At 40.7% G+C, this 22,366-nt stretch overlaps 1 protein-coding gene and 1 long non-coding RNA gene across 3 annotated transcripts in view; one reads left to right on the top strand and one right to left on the bottom strand.

The window, feature by feature from the left end:
• Window positions 1-22,366, top strand: part of PRUNE2 (prune homolog 2 with BCH domain) — a 261,255-nt gene that overhangs the window by 211,395 nt on the left and 27,494 nt on the right. For both annotated transcript variants that reach the window (XM_036854668.1, XM_036854669.1), the window contains exons 10-13: window positions 5,482-5,561; window positions 7,521-7,721; window positions 15,534-15,707; window positions 18,467-18,475. In XM_036854668.1, coding sequence (XP_036710563.1) covers window positions 5,482-5,561; window positions 7,521-7,721; window positions 15,534-15,707; window positions 18,467-18,475 — 464 coding nt within the window. The remainder of the gene's footprint in view (window positions 1-5,481; window positions 5,562-7,520; window positions 7,722-15,533; window positions 15,708-18,466; window positions 18,476-22,366) is intronic.
• Window positions 1-22,366, bottom strand: part of LOC118896627 — a 45,996-nt gene that overhangs the window by 8,787 nt on the left and 14,843 nt on the right. The window contains exon 4 of the long non-coding RNA XR_005020222.1: window positions 17,223-17,292. This is a non-coding gene — a long non-coding RNA (uncharacterized LOC118896627). The remainder of the gene's footprint in view (window positions 1-17,222; window positions 17,293-22,366) is intronic.

Raw genomic sequence — 22,366 nt, 5'->3', positions numbered from 1 at the left:
CACTCTTCATCGCGGTGCGCAGGCCTCTCACTGTTGTGGCCTCTCTTGTTGCGGAGCACAAGCTCCAGACGCACAGGCTCAGTAGCTGTGGCTCACGGGCCCAGTTGCTCCGCGGCATGTGGGATCTTCCCAGACCAGGGCTCGAACCCGTGTCCCCTGCATTGGCAGGCAGATTCTCAACCACTGCACCACCAGGGAAGCCCCTATTATTTTTAGATGTTCCCTTTTTTAACCAGCATGGCTACTCAGGGTAAATGACACTGCCTGCTATGACAAACAACCCCAAATCTCAGTGCTTTAACACCACGAAGGTTTAAAAATTATTCTTTAATTATTATAATCTCTTTCATATTGGTTTTTTTTTTTAAAGATTTATTGCTAGTTCTTCTGTTTACAGCATCTGCTGGCAATACCCCATAGTGTTTTTCCTTAGTTTAGTTTGTAGTTTGGTGGGTGTGGGTGAGGGTGTTGGTGTGGGTTCACCTTTCAGAGGGTTTTCTCTTTCTCCTAAGTGGATTTCCAGTGAATCCTAGATAGTAAAAGTAGCACTATCAAGTGGTTTTGTATTTGGTTCTTTTGGAACCCTAGGCCTCTAGGCCTTCAATGGTCCTAGATGAATTTTAATTTTAATCTCTTGACTTGTGTTTCCTACATCATTCAGGTAATATAAGTCAAGACATACTTGGCATACAAGCAGTGTCTCTAATTCTCATAGGTTGCTTTTTGTTTTCCACCCGAGATTCCAGGAAGACTGTGCTTTCCAAGGCCAGAGGATAGAGTTTGTTCTCATCCCTCTTTCATTAAGAGGGCCGCTTTTTAAGGGCCACGGCCTTATTTAGAAGTTCAGGTCTAGGCCTTTCTTCCAGCACCTGGAGGTCACTTCTCCTGTGGGGCCCAAAGGCCTATGTCCAGTCCAAAATCCTGCAGGCTACCTTTCATCAGCTTTCTAGAATAACTCTTCATTGCCAGCACCTGGGGATTTCCCTCGGTCTCTTTCAAGTTTGGAAATGTATTAATTACTTTTAGGGTGTTCTGTCTTATATAGCATTTCTTTGGATTTATAATGATAAATGACATTACACCTTGCCAGACACTTTCTGATCTCTCTTTTTTTTTTTTTTTAGCAAATAAAGAAAAGTCTCAGAGGGAGAGCCCAGGGGTTTCTACCTTGAATTTAATAGCATTGTTTTATTTTGATTATATTTAATTTATGTGACTATTTATTTTAGGTGAGTGATTCTCAGTTTCCTTATATACAGTGATAACCTTCCTTTCAAAACAAACTTAGTTAAGTCAATTTAAAGAAAAATATTAAGTAAATTGACAAAGGCTAGGTGGCTATGAAAAACCCATAAAGGTGGTATATTAATATTCAAGTTTATAGAATGCTTGAAAAGCATTTGATGCTCTTCTGAGCTTTGTCCTCATTTTAAAAAATGTTCCTATATGCTAAAGCAAACCTAGACAAGAAGATGTTTACCATCAACCTGAGCCTGGGTTGAGAATGTGGGAAATGGGTTACCTAAATCAGGGCATAGTGCCAGTCAGATATTCCCTTCAAAACAAACAATAAAGATCAGCTGTACTACTCAGAATGGGCTGGATTAGCACGTCGTTAACAGAGAAACCCAATATCTCAGGGCAAAACAAGAAGATTTCTTTCTTGCTCATATATCCAACGATCTTTATTCAGTAGGGGCTCTGCTCCTCACAGCCCCTGGGCTGAGCTCCTCCATAGGCACCAAGGCGGGGAACAGCAAGTGGCACCTACACTTGGTCCTAATTCTTCTGCCCGGAAGTGACACCTGCCACTTCCGCCCTCGTTTCATTGATCAAAGCAAGTCACATGGCCACCCTAATTTCAGGGGAGGACACGTGCGCAAAAGGCAGAGAGCCAGAACTATTTGGTGAAGAGTGATAATGTTTATAAAACCCACCCAGCAAACAGTTCTGGATCCGTCCTCTAGATGGCGACGTGGAGCCGAGCATCTGTTGGGGAGGTCCGCCATAGTGGAGTCAGACTCAGTGTTTACAACACCCCCAGCCTGTTTGGTAGCTCCCTTCCGTACAGAGAAAACCCCTAATTAGGTAGTGACTACAGTTGGGTAAGGTAAAATACTTAACCTTCACTATGGACTGATTTGTTACGTAACAGATCCCAAGAGGCTTCCATTCCCGTTGGTAAAACTCCATGCTGTTCCATCGCCAACGACTCTGGCCACTTCATTTCTACAAATATTTATAGACCTAATGTATGAATATGGTTGAAGTATTTACAATGGGCATAACTTGGGTTTCTCCCAGGTTTGCCTCTGGGCTGTTCTGGTGCAGCGTTCCTTCTCTGTCCCTGGGGTTTCCTAAAAACTCCCCACGGCCTTCTGTAATATCTGTGGATTTGTGAGTCCCTCTTTTCCCATCACTTCCTGTTCACAGCTTCAGCTTTTCTATTCCCTCAGGTATGCCGCCTCCGGTTTTCTAGCACTTTCTTAACTGCGTCTCTGTGCCGTAAAGGGGCAGTGAGAGACAAAGGCTCTATTTACTAACTTCAGTGAGTCCAGGGCACTTATAGGCTCTATGGAGATTTGTGCAGCACTGAAATTTTCCCTTACCTAGGCTGATACCCCAATTTTAATAACCTCAATATATGTTTTGTCCAACCATGACACAGACTTCAATTAAATCACTGATCCTGCTATTATGTTTAGAATGAGGGAACACAATACCTTAAACTTAGTCAATGCTTTATAATTTCCAGAGTATTTTCTTACGTATTCTATTTATCCTGTTTATTCTCCACAGTCACTGTAATATTCGGTATTCATTATCTTCATTTAAAATCACAAAGACGGTCAGCTAATTTTCTCAGGGTTAATAAGCTTGTCAGTACTAACCGTAGAACTGTAACCCAGGACTATATCCTCATATCTAGGAGCCTTTCAATTACTCCATGATGTTGCCTGTAGCTCACAAACATCAACAAAACCTACAAAATTTTAAGACGGATACTATCTGTCTATTTTTAAACCCGTCATATTTATTTTGGAGCTAAGGCCAGCACCCTTATGTGCTCTCTGAAGCAAGTAGATATGATGTCATTTTTTTAAATTTTTTTTTTTTTTAAGGTTGACTCATAGGCAACTAGAGAAAATAATGTACATGCGCATTTAGGGGATTTCAAGTTCAGTAATTCAATCCAACACATATTTATCGGGTATTTATTTCTACCAGGTGCTGGAGATGCAACAGTAAAGAAGACAGATGTGGTTTCTGTCCTCATGCAGCTTCAAGGCTAATGGAGAAGGCAATTATAATAGCAAAAAGAACTACAATAAAGTAGATAACAGGGCTTTCTCTAGTTGTGGCAAGTGGGGGCCACTCTTCATCGCGGTGCGCGGGCCTCTCACTATCACAGCCTCTCTTGTTGCAGAGCACAGGCTCCAGACGCGCAGGCTCAGTCTCTTTTTTATTGGCGAGGAAATGGAGGCCACAGAAAGATTAAGTAACTTGCCATATGACACACAGTAAGGGGAAGAGCTAAGATTTGAATCTAGCTGCTCTCAACAGCAGCATTTTGCTACTTTACAGGTACTACAGGGTTGATGTCAAAGGGAACGCACACAGATTACTTCAGATGACAAGGGGTCATTGTAAGGAAATTTGAAAAACTGCAACAGCATGGGAAACCCAGACAGCTAACCCTCTGGGTCCCAGGACTTTCAAACTGGGGCCTAGAGCAGGCCTTCTCTTTGCCTACCACCCCACCTCCATTGCTGGACAGTCTGGTTTGATGCATCCCATGCGGTGCGTCTCTGGCAAGGATTATCTTGTTTCTGCCAATACGTTTATTGCCTTTGACTCACACGCTGACCCCTTGCTCACTGTTTTTCGACTAGGGTGCAGGACTCATTTCAGAGAACATATAGGGCAGAAGCCACAACAAGTGTATGGAGAAAGAAACTCCCTGGGGTTGTGTTTTTGAAGGGGTCTGTGGGGTTGACGGGTAAGCACACAGGCATTTACTTCTCTCAGGGGAGCAGTGCTGAATTGTTGGTGACAGTCCTCATTATTTTAACTCCATCATCCCATCTTCACCGCAAGCATGAGGCTGGTCTGTTTCATTCTTCTACATCCTTAGCACAGAGTAGACACTCGATACATATTTGCTGAATAAATGAAGCAAGTACAGTTATCACTAGAGACACAGGATTTTGTTTGCGTCATAGGCTTTGTTAACAATAAGGGGTTTAACTTGAATCCTGAAGAAACTGATCATCCTGGTAAGCAAACTCCAAATGTTTGGTAGACCCAGATTGAGGTGGAGAGGAGTCGCAGTAGGAGAGGGAGGGAGGGATTAAATTTAGAACTTTAACACAAAGGTTTATCATGTTTAAATTTAGATTAGTGCCTACGTCAGAGGTATTCACCCTAGATGAGTGAAATTACATGGAAGCCACCACGAAGAAAAATATATTGTCGTAGGGAGGGTGGTAGGGAGACGCAAGAGGGAGGGGATATGGGGATATATGTATATGTATAGCTGATTCACTTTGTTATAAAGCAGAAACCATTGTAAAGCAATTATACTCCAATAAAGATGTTAAAATATATATATATATATATATATATTATCATGATAAATGGGGATGTACTGAACGGGGGTCAGGAGATAAAAATAAGTCAAGGGGAATTTACTTTGAACAGTGATCAGCTTCCTACAAGAGCATATAGATTTGCCACAGTTTCCTCCAGTATTTGTCTGTTCCCTTCCACTAGTCTTACCAAGTGGGTAAGTCCTGGGTTCAATAGTCCCGGGTTCAACACTGATTACAGAGGAAAGATGGTAACTCATAACCAGAACCATCTTCACCAACTTATAATTCACAATGAATCTTTAAATATTCAAAGAAGGAAGGAAAATAACATCAGTTGGCACCTTCTCAGGAATGTTAGGCACTTTACATTCATTGCTTAATCTTTCAACAACTCAGTGAGGTAGGTGGCCTATCCCTGTTTTACAAATAGAGATCAGCAGAGTATGCTTTCCTCTGCCCACAGCAGTTTAGGTAACATGCTCAAATTTACACAGAGGAAGAGATATATACAAAGTCAGATCTGTACTTACACCAAAGCACATATATTGTATCCCTTGTTGAAAAAAAAATTAAATATCTCCTTAAGTATACTTTATTAGTTATTTGCTTCTCCTGTTTCTGAATTTCTTACTTGAGGTGTGTTTACTTATGAGAACTGGCAGAAGAAGTGACTCACTCTGTGCACAGAGTAAAATCCGAGTCCGTGGTTCTCATTCACAGTAACTGCAGAAAGTCTGTATTCGAATTTGGGGCCACTTACAATGGATTCAGTACACATACTTGGTTTCTTGAAAATGCCATCCTGGAATCTCTGGGTTTCCTTTTCAAAGAAAATTAAATCCCACACAATTTTTTACACTCTTTGCTTTGTTTTTGTTTGTTTTTTCAGACTACTGTCAGAGGATGTGGGAATGGACATCCCCTTTGAGGAGGGAATGCTGAGTCCCAGTGCTGCAGACATGAGGCCTGGTGAGAGAGCGTTCATTCATTTTCTTCAGCAGTGTTCTATATCCAAACGTGTTCCATTATTCAGTGAGAGAACAATTTCCTGTGCATCCAACTTGTGAGATCAGTGATAAAAGTGAAGAGAGGAAAAAAATATGTGTGAGGAAGGTGTTAGGCTTGATGTGGTTAATTTCAGAGTTGACTTGAATCATCAACTAGTGTGGGCCACCCTTTATCTCCTGGGCCATGCCTGGATCTGCCAATGTTTCCAGTTCCTGAGATAACTGGTTGCTGTTTATCATTATATCAAATTCTAACATCTAAGTTCACCAAATTTATACTTAAGTGTGAGAATATTTAAAATCAGTGATTTAATATTAAGGATGCTCAGTATCCTGATTATTAAAAAAGAAAAACAAACAAAAAACCCAAACTACACTTTACAACCCAAGGCATATACAAAAAGGAATTTAAAAATTTCAGTTGCAACCTATATGACTCTCACTCTGTACTAGGTTCACTCCTTTGCACTGTACCAGCTACAGGATCATACCAAGATCCTGAACCCTGACATTATCAGTCAAGCCTAGAATTGAGAAAGAAGGGAGTCAATTTTTTATTTCTGTCCAAGTATTTAAAGTGCATTCTTCAAAGTACTAATCATGTGACATAACTATTCTTAAGTGTTCTATGGCCAAATAAGCATGGTAGCCACTGTACATCTGCTCCACTCTTCAAGGTCCACAATTCACTTTTTATTAAAAAAGGTGAATTGTGGGAATTCCCTGGCAGTCCAGTGGTTAGAAATCTGCGCTTCCACTGCAGGGGGCCCAGGTTCGATCCCTGGTCAGGGAACTAAGATCCCACAAGCCGCGTGGCATGGCCAAAAAAAAAAAAAACCAAAAGTGTTATATACATAACATTTCTACCATCACAAAAAATTTCTTTTGGACAGCACAGCTCTGAGAATCCCTGTAATATGGAAACCCAATGTTTTACAAACTGACGGATCAATAGAAACTTTTTTTCAAGTAATACATAAAAACATTACATGGAACACGGTTCAGGTGTTGTCTATACAGAAAAAAAAAAATCTTAATGACAAAGAAACAGTGTCAGCTTCCTTAGGACAAGAGACAAGACTAGAGTTAGAATTCCAGAATTGATGGGTATACCAGATGGCCTTCAAAACATTTTGTGATAGGGAATCCTGAAATTTTTTTGTTAAGGTATCTCTCTAACGTTGTTTAGTTGGGATCAACTTGGTTAAAAATGACTTCTCCAGCTCTGCTTCTGTTAAGTGAAAGGCTCTTGAACAGCAAGATGCATATTACAGTGAAAGAGTGGGAGCTAATTCCATGAGCCTTACACGAGGAGACTATCACTACGGTACAGGAACCAATGTCAAGCAATATTGGCATAAGAAGTAATGACTGCTTGATCAAGGAATGTAATCTGGGAGGGTACCTCAGTTTTATTGCAAAAAAAAAAAAAAAAAAAAGCCAAAGAAAGTTCACAACAGAGTTGTCAGGAACTAAAGGGACGTATTTTGGGAGTGTCTGTAATATTACAGATAAAGTTTGTATCCTCCACTTCACAAGAATAAAGTCTACGTGAATCATTTTAAGTTATGTGTAAAGCTTAACTGTTTTTCTTAAGTAATATGCATCATAAAAAATTTGATTCAGTATTATATCAATGTCAAGTTCTCAAACCTGAACAGGGCAGTTCTAAAAACTATATCTCTGCCCATTTAGCAGTGGCTCCCACTTCCTATTTCTGCGTGGCCAGGGCTGATGTAGCTGGGGCGAGCCAGTACTGAGGCCTGCTGGTCAAGAGTGGGGTCTAAATCCCACATGAGGACTTTTAGCAGGTGTGCCTTTGCTGAAAGGGCCTCAAAATTGTTTTTCACTGGGGCCCACACCCACTGTTGGCAGCTGTGTGTATGGTCTAATACTTAATGTTGCTCTTTATCTGCTTTAGAACCTCCTAATTCTCTGGATCTTAATGGCAGTCATCCTCAGAGAATCAAACTCACAGCCCCAAATATCAATCTGTCTCTGGATCAAAGTGAAGGGTCTATTCTCTCTGATGATAACTTGGACAGTCCAGATGAAATTGATATCAATGTGGATGAACTCGATACCCCCGATGAAGCAGATTCTTTTGAGTACACTGGGCATGGTAAGTTGCCAAGTTGGCAAGGCCAAAGTTAAGTGAAAAGTGCAAGATTATCTAATCTTATCTAATGCCATCTAAGTGGCTTTAGGAACAAACCTCTCATTGTGTTGCTAGTGGCTCCTTTCTGTGATTTCTAGAAGCTTCTGTTTGTATCTCAGGTCATAGGTGGCCATGATTGACGGTTTAGAGCTTGACAGAACAGGTACGGCTCACAGAGGTCATACATAGCCATCACTCCTTTGTTAAACCCCTACTTTATGCCAGGCCTTGTGCTTGGCTGGGGTTGTAGGGAAACTGTTACATGCTGTGTTATAAGAAAATTGGGACTGGGTTTGCAGAGAAAGAGAATTTAATCTGGAAGATAAAATTAGAAGTGGAAAAATTAGAGCTTACCAGTTTCTCTGTACAAGCTCCCACTGTCTGGAATGTTCTTTCCCACAGATCCTACATGCGTGGCTCCTTCTCTTTATTCAGATCTTAATCAGATGTCACCTTCTCAGAGGCCTTCCCTGACCTCTGTAATCAAAGGCCTTCCCCACCCCACCACCTAGTCACTCTCTATCCCAGTATTCACGTTATTTTCCATGCATCACACTAATTAAAATCATATCATTTAACTATTTGTTTGCATCTCTGTTTTCTTTCTCTTCCCACTAGAATGTCTGCTCCACAAGGTCAGGGACTTTCTTATGTTTAGTGCTATATCCCCAATAAAGCAGGAAGGAAGGAGGGATGGGACAGGGTGTGTGCTGGGGGAAGAATAAAAAGGAAGAAAATTAAAAGCTGCTGGATCAAACACTGGCACTCCTGATATGATTACCAGTCTTATTTTAGTTCTTTCTCTTGCTCAATGAAATTGCGTTTGTTAAGAAATCTATACAGATACAAAGCACTTGCTTTAAAAAATGGCATCATGTCGTTTCAGTTTTACAGGGTGGCATTCTCTGACTTTATAGTATTTGAATTTGAAAGTAAGAGAATCCTGGCTACAGCTACTGCTTTGATACACTTTGAAAATGATTAAAAAAGAAATACCACAATTGAATGATGCCCTGACTCATTTAGAGCTATACTGATTCCAGCAGTTTCTTTCATAGAAGAACATAGTTATGAAATTAGGAGAGTCATCATCAAATTACTTTCATCATCAAATTACTTAAGTCAACCAATGGTCATTGAGCAAACAGGGCTACAACCACAACCAGCATGGATTCAGACCCTGCCTTCACAGAGTGTAAAGCTTTATTTCCTCAAGCTAAGAAAACAGGAAGTGGCTAAACTACTTGTATTACAGACTATCATGTTTAAGTAGAGGTTTTATATTGCACTTTTATCATGTTCTTGGATGTTTATAGTTATCAGGATATTTGACCCTGTAGGTTGAAATACACAAACAGGAGGTGAAAGGTCTCGAATTCATATTCTTTTCTGCCATCTCAGACACTCTTCCCCAGCTACTCCATCCTTTCCAGCTGACCCCAGCTCTCCCAGCCCTTCTTCTGCTAATAGATCTTCAAGTGTAAAAATCATGCCTTAACTTAAAATCCCAGAGAAGACAGCTGTGGCAGGACCCTGCGAGCCCCTCCCTCTCCTCCCCCTGTACTTCCCTGTTGCCCTGGAGAGCTGTGTCACACCACATCTGAACCTTTTCTTTTTATAAATAGTAAAACTGTCAACCAAAGTGGCGGGGGCTGAGCAAACTGGTAATTAAAGCTGCCACTTGCTGACACAGTTCTTTTTATTTAGTCGACACAGTTATGTTGAAAGAACCAGATTAACGGCCACAACCCTGCTTTTAGGTCTTAAACTCAAAGGAGAGAATTTTAATGTAAGCTGAATTTTAAGTCCACCTTGATTTTCATATGAAAGATGTATGTTCAGACACTGTTTTAAAAACAACATTAAACACTGAAAACACAAAGTGCATCTGAACAGCTATATTTTATAAACATGCAGATATAGATAACTGACTATAAAGAGAGAATACATTAGCGTCCCAAAGTATGAAATCAGTGCTTGGAAAGCTTCATGGTTTTCTTGTTGCTTGTTTGTTGTGTGAGCATTCTGAACTAGGCATATACATTCTAAACAAAACTGGAGTTTTTAAGGCACAGGCTTTCAAGAGTGTTTGGTCAGTCATTAATTTTATTTAATGAACACTTTTCATAGTGCTTACTGTGCGCCAGGATCTGTGCTAGGTGCATTATAAACATTAACTATATTAATGCTCACATCAAATCTATGAATAGGTATTATGTTACCCCCAGAGGTTAAGCAATTCACCTAAGGTTACATAGCCAGTAAATGTCAGAGCCAGCATTCAAAACCTGAGTTGTTGTCCTGACTCCTGGGCCATGCTCGTTCTCCATAAATATACTGACAGTGAAAAGGAGGATCTTTTACTAGGTTAGGCTAGCACACCTGAAGTCAAGCCTAGTGACCCACCCTCACATTTACATTCCCTTTTATCCAGCCATTTTCCGGTGACTTGAGGGCCCTTAATTTCCCAAGTGCTTGAAGGATGTTTACACCATTTGCCTGTTTTATTCAGTTGATGATCACCAAACATTGCTGCCAGGTTATTTGCCCACAATGTGATTTTGCTTATGGAAAATTTCTGAAGCTCACTATCAAAAGATGTTAAATTAGTCTTCCTTTCCAAGCTATTTTCTTTAATAGCTGTGTCTAAATATCATTCAAAGTACCGACATAATTAAGGCTTGACTTCCTTTGATATTTAGAAGTGCGAAAGATATCAGAAATATGTAGATAGTGAAGGATGTAACAGGCCAGTCTTTCATATTAAGGGAGAGCTGAGCTTCTTTTTTCTTTTAATACTTTATTATAATAATCCTATAAACTTAAAAATATCCAAAGGTCAGAAAATTGATGATGACCTATTTCTGTTTTCCAAACCAACTGCAGAGTTACTTTTACCGTAATTCAGGTCTCAGCAAAGGCATTTCATAAGGGAAATGGAAAAATGATAGAGAATTTTAGCCTGAATATTTCTGATAAAAACATTATAAGAAACACTCATGTGCGCTTATATTTTTTCTTCCTAGGCTAAGCGGTGTTTAGTGACCTCGTTTAAGCTATCTTTTCTAAAACTAACCCCTAATGACAGACGGTTTCCTATGTGAATAAGATGCCCTAACGTTTTTTCCACATAATCAGGTAGTCACTTCATTTAACTTCCTTATCTGCAGTCTTCCATTATTTTCACAGCCTACAGGCAACCAGCTTATAAAATCAATTCCCTGTTTTAACTCTGCATATTAACTAGTCAAGTGTTAGGCTTATTCTGTTTTACCCACGAGCAACCTTATGCCATAATGATGATGTGGTCTGAAAGGATGATTTTTCCTTGTATTTTTGTATGTTGAGTTTTCACATTCAAATTAACTACATACCTGTTGTCACCTGAAGAACTTTAAAGACTTTCTTAGCTGGGTACAGGATGTCTTTCCTCTAACAAGTAAAAGTTCAAACCCGGGGGGGTGGAGTGTATGAAAAAATGGAAGTGGGAAGACCATTGAGCAAGTTACTCTTGTCGCCTGGGACTAAGATGTACCTAGGACTCTAGCAATAGCAAAGAAGATGGAGAAAGCCCGTGTTTGAACCCCAGCTATGCTCTTTCCGACTGTACTGAACTACACTTCAACAGGAAAAAAGTGAAGAATTTTCTCCGTTTGTGATACTGGCAAAAGATGAAGCTGAACTTAAGCTTCATTCTGTCAGGAAGGGTCCCTAGAAATATGTTCACATCATTATATGCTTTTGTAAAAGTTGGAAAAAAAAAAAGATTATTTTCCTTAAAAAGCTCCCTCCCCCCCAAAACTATATATACTTCAGGCTCAAACAAACCTGAATCCACACTGGATACCAAGTAGCATAAAAGGGAGAGATGAAAGGTATGTTAGGAATGAAAATTAAAAGCTAGTTTATAAATCTCTGGGTATTTAGCATAATACTAAACATGTCTTGAATGATGAGTGTCATTTAGAAAGCACTCCTCCTCCAAATTAAATTAGTAACATTCAACCTAATGTTCTGTAAATCAATAGTCTAGATTAATACATAGCATGTTCAGGATTCAATTATGCCTATGTTAGCGATCAAATATGTCATGAATAATACCTAACCTCATTTTCTTCCTGGGAGTGATTTCTAACATTTAATACAAATAAAGAGGCTCTTTGGCTTTAAAAAAAAAAAAAATTAAAGGAAAAAGTTCAAACGTAATGAATGTGTTTTAAGGCATTTTCAGACTGTTCCCATTATCAGTGCAAGATCACAACATAGGAAGCTAGTCCCCTTTACAGATGTTATGTCCCTACTGGAGGCCACAGCTGGCCTCATCGCCTCATCTTTTGTTAGTCTGTATGATCACCAACAGTGGACTCCCCACTGTGATCTGTTAGCACAGGATATTCAGGAGTCTGTGTACTAAATCATCTCACCAAAGGCAAAAGAAAATGTTCAAGTTGACTTCTCCCCTGTGTACCAGGGCTTAATTGACTTCAACAGTCGCCAGGGAGAAAAGCCTGTTATTCAGAAAAGGAGACAAAGAAAATCAAGCATTTCTTAGTGAAGAGAGCGTAAGACCAAACATTAAATTTGGAGGGCCTGGGGATAGAGAGTTAAATGAGACCGGAAAATTTTGCAAATAGTGAGAAAATGATAGCAATGGGAGGACGGTAATTTATAGTTGTAGCAGAAGAATTATTTTTTTTAAAGTAGTTTTCTCATATTCTTAAAATTTAATTAATTTAATTTTTTATTTTATTTCTGGCTGCGTTGGGTCTTCATTGCTGCGCGCGGTCTTTCTCTAGTTGCGGCGAGCGGGGGCTGCTCTTCATTGTGGTGGGTGGGCTTCTCATTGCAGTGGCTTCTCTCGTTGTGGAGCTCGGGCTCTAGGCAAGTGGGCTCAGCCATTGCGGCACATGGGCTTAATAGATGCAGTGCATGGGCTTAGTAGTTGTGGCCCACAGGCTCTAGGGCGCATGGGCTTCAGTGGTTGTGGCGTGTGGGCTTCAGTTGTGGCTTGCGGGCTCTAGAGCGCAGGCTCAGTAGTTGTGGCGCACGGGCTTAGGTGCTCCACAGCATGTGGGATCTTCCCGGACCAAGGATTGAACCTGTGTTCCCTGCATTGGCAGGCAGATTCTCAACCACTGCGCAACCAGGGAAGTTCCGCCAGTGGTTTTAATAGCGTGAGGAAATAGGTACTCTCAGATATTTTGGTGTGATATATTCAAGGGCAAAAATGCTCATAAAGCCTTTCAGTGCTTAGACCCTCTGACCCAGCATTCCATTGCTAGAAAGGTAACCTATAGCAATATGTGCACAAAACAGGTAAGACACCTTTACAGAGATACTTATTGCAGCAAACTCTTTATAAGGAACAACAACCCATAAAATAGAATAAAACTAAATTCCCATCGCTATGGGACTGGTAAACTAAAAGACATCAGTAAAATTGAATACTCTAGGGCTATTTTTAATAATGAGCAGGGTTTATATTCACTGAGATGAAAAGAAGCCCATGCTGTGTTATTAGGTGGAAGCACATTGTAGAACAGGACGTACAGAACATGCAGAAGATAGAGATTAATCATACTTTCTGGGAAAAAAAAGTATGTTTGTGCACATGAGTATAGAAAGAAAACTACAGATCAAACAAAAATGAGTGAGAGTGGCATTGGTGTTTTTTGCTGTTTCCCTGAACAGTTTCTGGAATCTTCTGACCCGTAGTCAGATGCGTTATCCATCGCACCACTAGCCCCCATCCAACAATTTCTGTATTGCTTGTACTTTTATTAATGTGTTTTATTTTTATAACAAGCAAAGAGAACAGTATACAAAAAAAAATTTTTTTTAACAAAGTAGCCTCAATAAAAGCATGCAGAAAACAAAACAACCCCACACAGATCACCAGGGTCAACGTAGAGCAGGCCAGAAAGTCCCAAACAGGGTGAAGAGGGGTTGGTGGATGGTGAGTACATTGCAGAGAAGAGCAGGTGTGTACAAGAACCTCAGAAGACAAACCCGCATCAGAGCCCAGAGGTCTGAGGGAGCAGAGACCGGTGGGAAAACAGGGTCCTGGGAAGGGAGATGAGAGGAGCATCCGAGGGTCCTAACCCAAGTGGGAAGGGAGAAGCAGGAAGGGATCCCAGAAAGGGAGTCCAGGGCAGATGGATGGATTTGCACAAGTGACACAGCGCTTGATCTGAAGCCAAGGTTGCTGCTTTCCCATCCTGAGTAAGCTGCAAGCGCTGGTGGGATTGCAGAGAAAGCCAGAGTGACTGCAAGGCTCTGCAGGTGGTAGTAGCTGTTGGTGTTGGCATAAAAAGCTAGGATTGCTTCCCAGCTGAACTCCACTTTGCTATTCTAAGTCACAGGTAATTACACACGTTTGAATTTGTCTTGCGGGATCTTCTGGAACATAATGGCTCTGTTGTGGCTCCCTTACAGATTACCTATACTTCCAGAAACTTGTCCAAGTTTTATTTATCCACTCACCCTCCCAAGTTTTACTGAGTGCTCTGTGCAGGGTTTCAAGCTAAGGGTTGAATGGGTTGGTGGAGGCGGATATTAAAGATGATTCTGGCACAATTTCTTAGCCCAAGGAACTCACTGCCTTATAGTAAAATAAATGAGAATGAGACAGTTACACATTCAAGGTACAATGTGATAGCTTAGAAGAGTAGAAAAGGTAAGGGTCTGATTGTATTTGCTTCCTAACTCTGTGACCTGAGGTAGTTACTTCAGAGTTCTTGCATTGGTATCATGTCTGCTGTAGTATCTACTGTTGTGCCTGATACACGGTAGATGCTTAATAAATATTGCTGTTATTATTATCAAAGTGCCATTAAAAGAATACAAGTGGAGTATAAATCAAAGGTAATTTCTCATGAAATGGAAAATTAAGAATGATAACATCTGACAGAATTATTGTGAAAGCTATAAATAATCCTTTTTTCCAAGTCACTTAAACATACGTAGAATAACCATTGTTAAATTCTACTAGTACTTGAAGTAAAAATGGAAACAATTGTTGCTTATTCTTTTAAGAAAACTAAATATGGTTGCTTTTTTCTTGATGCACAAGAGTGGGTAGTAAATTTCTCCCCCAAGAATGCTCAGTGGGCTTTTTCATTGCCTTGGGCACCCACAAGTAAGAGTCTTGTGAATTTTTGGCCTTGGAGCACTTCTGGTCTACGAGGTTGTTTCTCACTTACTGTAAAATCTTTGTGTAGCATATTTTGAAAAATGTATAGGAAGTAATATCAAATTAATGTCCAGATGCGCTCCCAGTAGAGAAGAGGATTCAACCCCACTGTAAGAGTCTTAGAGTGGGGGTCTAGGCTGGCGGTATCATCAAGATACTGAGCTGAGGGCCCCCAAAACACTCTGAGCACTCAGGATACACCAAGAAATGTGGCCCAAGGAAAATAAGGCCTGATGAATGCCTTTCACCCCATCAGAAAGACCTGCAGTCTACAACTTATATGATCAAGGATGAGTTAGCACCAGCCCATGCCCCCTTGGACCACTACAGACACAAGGCAGCTCTAGCTCTTTTCCTATCCCCACCCTCCGCCTGGCCTTCAGAATGGATTGGTTGTTCAGTCAGTCAATCAGTAAGACTTCACTGAGTGTCCTTTATGTGATCAGGATGGTGTCAAGCTCTATCAGAGTTGTACAAAACAGGGAGCTCCGTCGGGTTGACTCTGCCAGGAGGTCACTAGTTGCTGAACTGCCTCACCTGTGGAGGTCTTTCTTCTTTATCCCTGCTCTATGCTTCATTTCCAGAGGATCACACAGCCAACAAAGATTCTGGCCAAGAGTCAGAGTCTATTCCGGAATATACGGCAGAAGAGGAGCGAGAGGACAACCGGCTGTGGAGGACCGTGGTGATTGGAGAACAGGAGCAGCGGATTGACATGAAGGTCATCGAGCCCTACAGGAGAGTCATTTCTCATGGAGGTAGCTGCGCTCTGCAAACCTGGGAAGCAGGGAGCGGGGCGGCCACATAGTTTTTATAAGAAAACAAAACTAGGGTTCTCTGCAGCATGACCTCCCAAGACCCTATTAGGCAGTCAACGTTCAGGGCACTGTAGAGCTGAGCGTATTATTGCATACTCAGTTCAGTGAACACTGGAAAGCTTACTATGCAAAAGTAACTTTCCAATGTGAAAAATGCCTTTTGCACTGCATACCTGATAGCTATCATCTTTGGTGCAAATTTCTTGAAAGCCATAGTTGTCCAATTTAATAGTGTCTGTTTGGAATTCATATGGGTCAGTTGCAGGGTTTAACTGAATTGTTTTCAAGTCTGTTTTCTACATGGCCTGCAGTAAGAGGCGCTTTTAATTCCAGACCAATCTTTGGAATCCTCTTCAGAAGCTTTAGGAAATCTTTTTAGACTTAGCCTGGTCCTTTTTTTCTCCCTAGTTGAAGTTTGCTTTTCTATAAACTCCATTACATCTATGCCTGACAACAGCCCACGCCAGCCAAGATCTCCACCCGCTTCGTAAGGGACAAGGGAGAGAAAAGGCTCTGTTTTGTATTTTCACTGCTTTCTTGGAGCTCCAGGAGCCTTGATTAACTTGGGACTCACAAAAAATCACATGAGCACAAGCGACACACGGAACATTGTCAACTTCAGAATCCATAAATGGCTTTTTGGCTTTTTCTGCTGCATGCACAACTTCCCTGCAGTCCTGACGCCCCACCCTAACCACTCAGCTCTTCCAGGAAAAGTGTAAGCTGACAAGGCAATTGTTCTGTCTTCCTTATCGAGGACAGGGAAATAAGTAAGTGTCTTGGCGCTGCATTAAACCCAGAGCTTTGGTTTTCTAACAAGCAGAAGAATGTTTTGCCTTTTCCCTCCAACTTCCCTTCACCACAGATTTTCCACTTTCTGCCCCATGCATTGCTACCTCCATGGAAGTTATCAGGACCCCCCAGGGCCCCCACCCATGGTAGTGAAGGAAAATGCCCATAGGTGTCCCCGGCCCTGACCTTCCTTTTTCACCATTTGCCCTGAAATGGTAATATGGCCCAGTGATAGCTCCTCTAAGGGAGACTTTTCCCACAGCCCTTTGGAATGAGAGCAGGCCTAATCTTGCTGAAAATGACAGACAGCTGGCCATAGAGACAGTCCTGTTGTTCTTCTAATGAAAACCACCATCTAAACATCATCCAGATCTTCCCAGAAGGTCATATCTCCTTTGCACCACCCATCAGGTATTTTTGGTTTGTTTGCTTTTTAGAAAAAAAAAAAAAAAAAAAAAAACGACTATAAAATAGCCTATGCTCATTCTAAAAAGTACAAGATATATAGAAAAGTCTGTCAAAGTCTGTCATGCAGTGACTGTCCCTGTACATTTTTACCACTCAGGTCATAAATTAGAAGTCCCTTTGTTGTGAAGAAGGCAGGCTCACGGCTTCACTGTTATTATAAGGCCAAGTTATCCCTTATTACCCCAGCAGACTCACCTGCTTATTCTTTCATCCACAGTGAAGTTAGGTGGGTTGGATGGGTGGGTTGAGCCCATGGTTCTGTTGCCTGAATCAGGAGAGGGTGATTTTCATCAGCACACCTGGGTCAAAAAAAAGCCACTGCTTCCGCCTGTCACATTCTTTGTGAAAACACCTGATATCTCAGGGATAACCTGGTTTGCTGTGCCCTCCATCCCTACCACCTCCTCCCCTTGGCATCTGCTCCTCTCCTTTCTGTGTTGTCAGCTCATTTTTTGTAACTGTCTGGTTTGTTGGAGAGAGAAGGCCACCTTTCCTCTCCCTGGCTCTGCCTCGGCCTTCTCCAGGTGCCAGCTTGCATGAGTGTGCCTCTGGCTGCACCCACGGAACGTTAGGGAGATGCCACCTCTTCCTACGCCCTGACCAGCTTTTGTGCTCTGGAGGTAAAGACGGTTCACATGTTACTTCTGAATTTGCCAAAGCTTTGTCTGCTGTCTTAGAAGCTCATACCACTTTCTCAGACCTTAATGATCTGAGAAAGTCACACTCCCTAGTTACCGGCCCATTGAGTTTGTCATCCTGGCTTCTGATGAGCATTTAAAAAAGCAGCACTCCAGAGTGAACGGAGATGTTGTTTTGGTGTCTTGCATTTTGCTGTGAGGAAGTTATCCCACTCAGGCCAGTAGGGAAGTGCCAGCTGTTCAGTGCTCTGGGCAGCACGACTGCAAGATGGGGGTGGTTAAAAGCGCTCCTTAAGTTTGCTGCAAGAGTGTCCACACCAGCTGGGAACATCTGTGTGTGAGAGCAGTATTTGAACAAATATTTCAGCCTTCAGCTTTAGTGACCTCCACATGAGCTATGGCCAGAGGCCCTGTACACAGTGTAGAAGAACAGGGTTCAAGACCCGTCTTGGCCACTGATTAGTCTGTGATCTTGGTACATCACTTAACTCCCCTGGGCCTCAGTTACTTCATCAGTCAAGAAAGGATGATCTCAAAGCCATGTCACCTCCTATGAGCCCATGAGTATTATCCCTGCCATCTGCTTAAAAAAGCAAAGAAAAAAAAGCAAAGTAGAAAAGCAAAGAAAAAGAAGTCTGGGTGGTTTGGATTAGCCAACAGTGAGGGGTCACTTTGAGGCCACAACTGGCATTTTTGAGCCTGAAGCAGAGAACACAATTAAATAACCAAGGGCAGTCACGCCAAAGCATTGTAACGAGGCATTTCCTGTCTTGTGTTTTTACTTCTCTTATTTCATTATAGGAGACTCAGGTAACCTTCTCTGCAGTGTTGCTGGACAAATGATCCTGGAAAGGATGAGAAGAGTTGCAGGCTGGTGTGTGTGTGTGTATGTTTTGGTTGCGACTGTGGTATCTTTCCTTCTCTCTCCATTCCATTTGCTGGCCAGCAAACTTGTGTTACGTCCCTTTCATGCCTCTCTGTTCTGCCTCAGGTAAGGTTTGCATCGTTGCTTCTGAGGGTCTCAGGAGACACCACGGTGGGATAGCTCATGCATCTCAGCGCACACACCCTGAATTCACCTCACCGTTACTGAGAAGAGAGTCTGATAAAATACATGTGTTAAAAAGCGAAACTTCACGTGAACTCTGCGTTTGCTGACAGGCAACTTCACTTGAGTCAGCTGCATATTTAGCGTAGAAATTGGGTTAGCTGACCCCCTTGGAGACATTGGCGAGGAACAAAATGCAAATGGTCCTGTTCATTCACGTTATTACACTTTGCCAGCAATTGCTATCTGGAATAGCTCCAAAGCCTGACAATGACAGCACCTGCTCTTGATTTAGAAGAAAACTTGCACGAGGAAATCATTTTCTCTTTCCTTCCTTACACGCTACATCTCCTCCTCTCCTCCTCTTTCTTTTGCCTCTTCGTCCCTTCCTACAAATCCTCTGCCCCAAAATGCAAAATCCATCATCATTTGTCAATTGCAGTGATTTTTATAGAAAGAGACAATCCCAGCTTAGCTTAGTCATTAAACAGGAAGTGGTAAGTTGACCGTTGAATATTCCTTTGGTTAAATATACCCAAGCCAACGTTGATACTACAACATGCCAGGGACAGACAGCAGTAACACGAACAGCTGAATTGCCATTTAGGATGACTTCTGAAGTACTGTTTATAAACCTCAGTCTTTCCTTTAAAAAACGACAACAACGTATTCTTAGAAGTTCTCCAGAAATAGAAAAAGAAATCAAAGTAACTGAGCCTCATGATCTTGCAATTATCCTGACACCCTGGAGTCAGACAGCTACATTTAGAAAGATGCTTTTGAAAGGATGCTTTTATAAAATTTTTTATTTTTTTAATCTAATTTTTATTAGATATTAGTGTATCGCTGATTTGCAATGTTGTGTTAGTTTCAGGGGTGATGTGTTAGTTTCAGCATGATTCAGTCGTACATATACATATATCCATTCTTTTTCAGATTCTTTTCCCATATAGGTTATTACAGAATATTGAGTAGAGTTCCCTGTGCTATACAGTAGGTCCTTGTTGATGACCTATTTTATGTATGGTAGTGTGTATGTGTTAACCCCAAACTCCTAATTTTATCGCCCCCCTCCCCATTTCCCCTCTGGAAACCATAAGTTTGTTTTCAAAGTTTGTGATTCTGTTTCTGTTATGTAAATAACTTCGTTTGTATCATTTTTTTATATTCCATATATAAGTGATATAATACTTGTCTTTCTCTGTCTCTGTCTTTCTCTTCACTTAGTATGATAATCTCTAGGGCTATCCATGTTGCTGCAAATGGCATTACTTCATTCCTTTTTATGGCTGAGTAACATTCCATTGTATATATGTACCACATCTTCTTTATCCGTTCCTCTGTCGATGGACATTTAGATTGTTTTCATGTCTTGGCTATTGTAAATACTGCTGCAGTGAACATTGGGATGAATGCATCTTTTCAAATTATGGTTTTCTCTGGATATATGATGCCCAGGAATGGGATTGCTGGGTCATATGGTAGTTCAATTTTTAGTTTTTTAAGGAACCTGCATACTGTTCTCCATAGTGGCTGTATCAAATTACATTTCCACCAACAGTGTAGAAGGGCTCCCTTTTCTCCGCATGCTCTCCAGCATTTATTGTAGACTTTTTGATGATACCGATTCTGACCAGTGTGAGGTGATACCTCATTGTAGTTTTGATTTGCATTTCTCTAATAATTAGCTTTGTTGAACATCTTTTCATGTGCTTTTTGGCCATCTGTATATCTTCTTTGGAGAAATGTCTATTTAGAGCTTCTGCCCATTTTTTGATTGGATTGTTTGTTTATTTGATATTGAGCTGCATGAGCTGTTTGTATAGTTTGGGGATTAATCCCTTGTCAGTCACTTCATATGCAAATATATTCTCCCATTCTGTGGGTTGTGTTTTCATTTTGTTTATGGTTTCCTTTGCTGTGCAAAAGCTTGTTAAGTTTGATTAGGTCCCATTTGCTTATTTTTGTTTTTATTTTCATTACTCTAGGAGGTGGATCCTAAAAGATACTGCTACGGTTTATGTCAAAGAGTGTTCTGCCTATGTTTTCCTCTAAGAGTATTATAGTATCTGGTCTTATATTTAGGTCTTTAATCCATTTTGTGTATGGTGTTAGGGAATGTTCTAGTTTCATTCTTTTATATGTAGCTGTCTGGTTTTCCCAGCACCACTATTGAAAAGACTGTCTTTTCTCCATTGTATATTCTTGCCTCCTTTGTTGTAGATTAACTGATCATAGGTGTGTGGGTTTATTTCTGGGCTTTCTGTCCTGTTCCATTGATTTATATTTCTGTTTTCATGTCAGTACCATACTGCTTTGATTCTGTAGCTCTGTAGTGTAGTCTGAAGCCAGGGAGCCTGATTCCTCCAGCTTCATTTTTCTTTCTCAGGATTGCTTTAGCTATTTGAGGTCTTTTGTGTTTCCATACAAATTAAAAAATTTTTTTCTCTACTTCTGTGAAAAATGCCCTTGGTAATTTCATAGGGATAGCACTGAATCTGTAGATTGCCTTGGGTAATATAGTCATTTTGACAATATTGATTCTTCCAATCCAAGAACATGGTATATCTTTCCATCTGTTTGTGTCATCTTCAATGTCTTTCATCAGCGTCTTACAATTTTCAAAGTACAGGTCTTTTGCCTCCGTAGGCAGGTTTATTCCTAGGTATTTTATTATTTTTGATGCGATGGTAAGTGGAATTATTTCTTGAATTTCACTTTCTGATCTTTCATTGCTAGTGTATAGAAATGTAACAGATTTTTGTGTATTAATTTTGTATCCTGCAACCTTACCAGATTCATTGATGAGCCCTAGTAGTTTTCTGGCAGCATATTTAGGATTTTCTATGTATAGTATCATGTCATCTGCAAACAGTGACCGTTTTACTTCTTCTTTTCCAATTTGGATTCCTCTTATTTCATTTTCTTCTCTGATTGCCATGGCTAGGACTTCCAAAACTATGTTGAGTAAGAGTGGCAAGAGTGGACATCCTTGTCTTGTTCCTGATCTTAGAGGAAATGCTTTCAGCTTTTCACCATTGAGTATGATGTTGACTGGTTTTTCATATATAGCCTTTATTATGTTGAGGTGGGTTCCCTCTATGCTCACTTTCTGGAGAGTTTTTATCATAAATGGGTGTTGAATTTTGTCAAAAGCTTTTTCTGCATCTATTGAGAGGATCATATGGTTTTTATTATTCAGTTTGTTAATGTGGTGTATCACACTGATTTACTTGTGTATATTGAAAACTCCTTGCATGCCTGGGATAAATCCCACTCGATCATGGTGTATGATCCTTAATGTATTGTTGGATTTGGTTTGCTAGTATTTTGTTGAGGATTTTTGCATCTATGTTCATCAATGATATTGGCCGGTAATTTTCTTTTTTTCTGGTATCTTTGTCTGGTATGATGGTGGCCTCATAGAATGAGCTTGGGACTGTTCCTTCCTCTCTGACTTTTTTGGAAGAGTTTCAAAAGAATAGGTGTTAACTCTTCTGTAAATGTTTGATAGAATTCGCCTGTGAAGCCTTCTAGTCCTGGACTTTTGTTTGTTGGGCATTTTTAAATCACAGTTTCAATTTCAGTGCTTGTGACTGGTCTGTTCATATTTTCTACTTCTTCCTGATTCAGTCTTGGGAGATAGTACCTTT

Source organism: Balaenoptera musculus, chromosome 6 (genome assembly GCF_009873245.2).
Source record: "Balaenoptera musculus isolate JJ_BM4_2016_0621 chromosome 6, mBalMus1.pri.v3, whole genome shotgun sequence".
Lineage (NCBI taxonomy): Eukaryota > Metazoa > Chordata > Mammalia > Artiodactyla > Balaenopteridae > Balaenoptera > Balaenoptera musculus.
The sequence above is the reverse complement of the archived record's forward strand: the minus strand, read 5'-3'. Positions and strand labels throughout refer to the sequence as shown.